Source organism: Neoarius graeffei, chromosome 27 (assembly GCF_027579695.1).
Source record: "Neoarius graeffei isolate fNeoGra1 chromosome 27, fNeoGra1.pri, whole genome shotgun sequence".
Taxonomy (NCBI): domain Eukaryota; kingdom Metazoa; phylum Chordata; class Actinopteri; order Siluriformes; family Ariidae; genus Neoarius; species Neoarius graeffei.
The window spans coordinates 55,879,106-55,885,105 of NC_083595.1; the positions used below are offsets into that span (position 1 = coordinate 55,879,106).

A 6,000-nucleotide genomic window follows, 5' to 3' on the forward strand; every position below is an offset into this window, starting at 1 on the left:
TGAAGTGGTTGAAGCGGACCGACCGCGGGGAAGAAACCGAAAGCCCAGACATAACGCCTCCGGGACCTTCAGGATCCAAAGTGTCCTCGCCTGGTCTGCAGGCAACGCTAGCAACTGAATGAACACTGTTAGACACGTTATAAAATACAACAGGAATGATGTGGATGATATTGACGGAAGATACCGTTCAACAGAATAAGTGAGTTTTCTTGGTGTCTTTCTAGTTCAGAAAGTTTAGTCAGTCAGCAGCACAACTAGGCTCGGACCTGCTGGCACTATGCTGATGTTGCTAACATTTGCACCCGGCAGCGAAAGTTCATAAAATGGATAACGGAAAGTTCATAAAAATGGATAACGGTAATGGTGAAAATTATAAGTTGGCCTTATAAGTGCCAACAGATATTCAAGGTATAAGTAGATGAAATGAACATAAAAGGGGTCTTATTTTCAACTAAAGTGTACTGCAGATGTAGGGAGTTGAAACATTTTCTGAATGAGCTAGTTGGCCCCTTTAAATAAACGGGTATCTATTCATACAGTGAGATCGCCAAAGTTTAATAAACTGAAAATGCAATAACTGTAATTTTGAAGTAGATGATGTATAGGACATGTGTCGCTTGTGTCTTGTGACTTATTGTAAAAATGATATAAAGGGTTCAAAATCGCATAGTTACAAATATAATAGTAACTTCATATGATAATATTAACCACTGGTTATCTCAGAGAGGAAAAAAATGGGGACACTATTGCTTCCATTCGGGACAATACAACACAGAATTCGGGACCACTGGGGGGACACAAAGAAAAAAAGTTAATTTCGAGCCCTGGCCGCGGGAACCGCCATCTTTCTGAAATCCGCATGAAATCTCGCTGAAATCCGCATGGCATTGTGGGAAATCACTCAAACCCCTTCGTTCGGAGTCAGCTCCAGGAAAATCTCCGTTTGGAGGGGTACAGAAGCCCTACCCCTTCCCCTACCCCTCCGCGTTAACTGGGATTGGGATACCCCTACCCCTTCACGTGAACGCGCAAAATGGAGGGGAAGGGCCAAGGGGTTGGTCCAAGGGGTGAAATGGGATTCGGCCCAAAAGTTTCTCCGCATGGATGGGATGGTGGTGTGACCCCGCACTCAATACTCAACCTTTGGCATCTTAACGTGTGTGTGTGTGTGTGTGTGTGTGTAATGAACTTTGGCTGTCCTTTGGTTCTCCTGCAGGTTTATATAACTGCTTCTTGACCTGACCTTTGACCTGTTGGCCTTTTAAGGGTCAAAGTGGGGTCATTTCCAGTTAAACACAGGGTGGTACGTCCTGAGTGAGTTTGCTGATTGTTTATTTCTCGTGTGTGTAGGTTACGGTCTGCCCGATGAGGTCGTTATTGAGAAGAGGAATAAAGGTGACACGTTTGTGGAGTCTGTTGGTGTTGATGTGAAAATCTCCAACCTGAAGTTTATTCAGCATGACGCCATTGAGGGAATTCTCTGTGAGTTTATTATTAAAAACTGCAGCTCTGCCTCATACAGCACTGTGCAAAAATATTCACCCCCCCCAGACTCCACCCCTCCAGTGGGTAGTGTTCCAGTCTGGAGCTTCAGTGGACTTCACAGGGATTTAGTCATGAATTGACACACAGTAATAGTTTTGGGGAAAAATCTGTACAGAAATGGGGTGGGGAGGTTTTTTTTTCCCCCTTTTTAAATAAATGAATCTAAAAGTGGCAAGTGTCCCGATTACTGTGAAACCTGAGCGGAGCTGTGTGGACTTGGTGTTACTGGAGGAACCCAGAGTGTGTTGGAAAACCTAAACACACAGCATCATGAAGACCAAGGAGTGATGTCATCACCAGTCCAGGGAAAAGTTCTGGAAAATATTAATCAGGGTTCAGTTATTCGGACCCCCCCCCAAAAAAAACCTCTGAACCTCTTGCAGAGCGACACTTTAAATCGGTTATCAAAAACATAAAGGGCATGATGGAGGCATGACTCTGCCTCGAGGAGAACGAACACCTACAGTCAGTGAGCGGTGAGGAGGGGATCAGTGTGAGACACAACCAGGAGGATAAGGAGAACTCTGAAGGAGCCACAGCTCAGATGGAGAAGCTGCTCGCAGGACAACTGTGGCTTGAGTGCTCGCATAGCCTGAACTGTGGTTGTTTTTTTTTAATATAAAAAAAAAAATCCTATGAAGTCAGTGTTTGAGATTTTATCAGTCTTACATTGAACACTGCACATCACCCTGAGATCACATCCCCACTGTGAAGCATGGTGGTGGCAGCATCATGCTCGGAGTTCCCCTTGTCCAGTTAGTTGTGTCTCTGACTCCTCCCCTCTTTACCCACTCGCTGATTTTTGGAAGGACTGTCTTCTCTAGGCAGAGTCATGGTTACTGTATTCTTTCCACAGTATTATGGGATGTCCTGTGTAGAATTTTGACACAAAATCCTGACTAGTTGTGTTACAGTCTGGAACTGAAATCGACACACTGTGGAAGATTTTAGCAGATGCTTCTGTAGAGCAGTGTAACACATTATACACGAGTAAAGTGTCTGTCTGTCTGTAGGTGTGAGACAGGGGAAGCTGGAGATGGAGAACTGTGTGTTGCAGTGTGAGACTACAGGTGTGATCGCCCGCACATCTGCTCAGCTCATGATGAACATGTGTGACCTTTATGGCTCCAAGGTGAGTGTGAGCGAGAGAAAAGGAAGTTCTCCACTGTTTTAGCACAGAGTCTGGAGGTGCATCGTGTGTGTGTGTGTGTGTAGGGAGCTGGTGTCGAGGTTTACCCAGGCAGTGTGTGCAGTCTGGTGGGAAATGGTATCCATCACTGTAAGGAGGGAGTCCTGATTAAGGTGAGGGGGCGGAGCTCTGCTCTAAACTGAAGTAAATGAGATTAAGAATGTGTCAGGTGTGACGTGCCACTTTAATCTCACACACGCTAATGTGGACACTGTGATATAAGACAGGAGGTTTGTTACAGTGCAACATTCTGATTGGACGATGAGTAAAGTAGGGGGTGGAGTTAAAATACCTCTGTATCCATAAATAACCTTTTAAATCTGAACATATTCACGTGATTATTAATACAGCGTTGGGGATTCATATGCATCATTGGACTGTTTCGAAGAGTCACTTGATGTTTTTGACAACTAATGCTAAATGTGTAAAGTGGGAGGGGCTAATAAACACAAGTTAAACACCACACTGAACTTTTCTTTGAATACAAGTTTTACTGCTGTAGTGAACGATTTCACTTTCTCAAGCAGTTTAACTCGCAGGTTGGTTTAGTGTCTCTAACAAACGTGTGTGTGTGTGTGTGCGTGCACGCGTGTATAGGATTTTGCGGATGAGTTGGACGTTCCTCCTCAGATCACGATGGTGAATAATGTGATCCACAATAACACAGGTTACGGAGTTATTCTAGTAAAACCTGAAGACCGCACAGGTAAAACACACACGCAGTCTGTCTCCGTGCGATTATCAGCTGAATGTTGATGTGGTTATCATGTTAATCTGATTCGGTTTGAATCGCACACTCGAGTCACAGGCAGCGTTTTAATTCCACTTGTTTAATGTTAATGTGGCAGGAGCACCACACACAATCAAGCAAAACTCAGGGGGACAGAGACTCATCTGTGAGATATTTACACAAATTCACATCAGTGAGTGTTAGATTTATTATTATTATTATTATTATTATTATTATTCATTAAATACATAAACTGATCATTTTAGATCAAGAAATATTGCCTCTAAAAAAACTAAACTAAAAGCAAAATGTGTGAGTTTTGTGCAGTGTGTCATTTAAATGTCTGACAGTCTTTTCTCTGAATCACATTTTGTTTACTTTATGGATCTTAAACACTGAATGGACCTTCATCAGAAATTTCCATAAACAAGCATGAGTGTGTGTGTGTGTGTGTGTGTGTGTGTGTGTGTGAGATGTTTCTGTAAAGTTATGCTACAGCTAATATGCTTCATGATATTATTCATTAATGTATTTAAACTAACTTTTTTTATTAATTTTTTTTAATTTTCTGTAGCTGCTAAAGAATCTGAAGAGGAGCATTCAGTAGGCGGGGCCACAACAGCAGAGGGTGGAGTTGCACATACAGAAGGTGGGGCTACAGTAGCAGAGGGTGGAGTCACATATACAGGAAATGGGGCGACAACCCAAGAGGATGGAGTCATCCGATCAGAAGGCGTGGCTATGGGAGCAGAAGGTGTGGTTAAATTAACATTGGAGGTGGAGCCAGCATGTGACGCTCCTGTCTCAGAGGAAGAATGTCCAGCTGATGTTCAGTACAATGCCGTTCCTCCTGAAGTCACTGCAGGAAATGATGTCATCAAGCATGAGCTCCTGGCCACGTCGGTGACGAAGCGGCGCGCTCCGAGGAGCCGTGTGCAGGACGTCGGAGCCACGAGGGCGGACGAGAACCTGCCGAGTCTGGAGATGTTCGTCTCCATCGAGGGGAATCAGTTCCGCCGAAACGGCATGGGTAGCTTCGGCACCTTCCTGTACTGAGACCACAGCACGCCCGGTTTCTTGGCTTCGTGCTTCACCTTGTATGAGACGCTTTGCTGTTTTAATTCCTGTTGATTAATTTTCAGTGGATTAAAGGTCTGCTAAAACCTCATTATGCCTCAGGCACGTTGATTAATTATAAGTTTCAGTGTGTGTGCTGCCAACAAAGAGAGAACTCCCTCAAGTTTGACCTGCATTAACCCCGATCGCTTCCAACAGCCCAGGCCGTCATCACTGTGGGGGGAGGGGGATTAAAGCGGTGTGTGTGAGGAGGCGAAATCACGACAGTGTTTTATTACATCAGCGTTCAGGAAGTGAAGAACGCGACGCTCAGTGTATTGATGTAATAATTTGGGCAAATCCACAAAGTTCAGATGGAAGTTCGGTTCTTTTACATCAAAAGTTACAGTAGAAATAAAAATGGCTAATTTATTTAAATATGATTGAAATATAAATGCTGATTAGTTGTATGTTTAGTGTGTAGAACTGTATTGAGGTGTTTTAAATAAATTCATTGAGTTTGTGTTTTAATGTTAAAGCTGCAGCTCATTAATACTTCCATTTTGGAGAAAAGAAAAATCTGTTGTTCTCGTTGTTACCCTTCATAAATAATTAGCCTCTGTTGTACATTAAACATTTACACTTCAGTAAAGTATCAGTGTTTTATCCACGACTCCTGCTGTTTTAACTCATTCCTGTGATGCACTGTTTCACCTGTTAAAGGGGACCTGAAGTCGTTTTTAAACTTGCTTTATTTCTTAACGTGTTTATTTAATTACTTTTTCGGTTTTATTAACCTTGTATCATGACTCGTATTGGCATATTATAGGCCTTTTTGGTTTTTAGCCATGTTGAACGTAGTTCGTTTGGTCCACGGCAGGCGTCGCTTATCCGCGCGATCTTCACGAGACTTGTGCGAGACTTCAAACGTGAAGTGTCTGCGCTGCCACTTGGAAAGCTGTTTACTCAGCAGCCAGGTTGCCATGTCATTCCAATTTAGATTAATTTTGAGATTTGCCAGCGTCAGCCCTGTGATGACCTGGCGACTTGTCCAGGGTGAACCCCGCCTTTCGCCCGTAGTCAGCTGGGATAGGCTCCAGCTCGCCTGCGACAGATAATGAGATGAGATTTGCCAGCGTCATCAGTGATTGAGATTATTCCATACGACTTCTAACCATTGGTTAAATGAAAACGCTTTTGGACATTTGTCTGTCGCAGTGATATTTACGTCATTACTGTTGCACAATGACATCGTGCCGGATCAGTCGGCTGGTGTGTTTTTGTGAGAAATCCATATTATACTGAACACATTTCCCACATTAATCAATACAAAATACCTGCAGCTTTTCAGTTTTTTTAATCAAGGCTGGATACTTTTGCTGCTGCCTTTTATTGAATCAAATTTGAGACTCTTAATTTCTTCCAGTGTGACTGCAATGCATGATGGGATATATTGCTTTGGTTAGTGACCATCATTGTA

The 6,000-nt window shown here is 43.2% G+C and overlaps 1 protein-coding gene across 2 annotated transcripts in view; it reads left to right on the forward strand.

Annotated features, from left to right (window-relative positions):
• The window catches only part of shcbp1 (SHC SH2-domain binding protein 1), a 30,906-nt gene extending 25,767 nt beyond the window's left edge, over positions 1-5,139 (forward strand). Inside the window, exons 9-14 of one of the 2 annotated variants that reach the window (XM_060911624.1) lie at positions 1,351-1,482; positions 2,559-2,677; positions 2,761-2,847; positions 3,332-3,440; positions 3,583-3,657; positions 4,039-5,139. In XM_060911624.1, coding sequence (XP_060767607.1) covers positions 1,351-1,482; positions 2,559-2,677; positions 2,761-2,847; positions 3,332-3,440; positions 3,583-3,657; positions 4,039-4,520 — 1,004 coding nt within the window. In that variant the 3' untranslated portion in view covers positions 4,521-5,139. The remainder of the gene's footprint in view (positions 1-1,350; positions 1,483-2,558; positions 2,678-2,760; positions 2,848-3,331; positions 3,441-3,582; positions 3,658-4,038) is intronic. The other variant, XM_060911625.1, reaches the window with a different exon arrangement.
• The last annotated feature ends 861 nt before the right edge of the window (positions 5,140-6,000 follow it).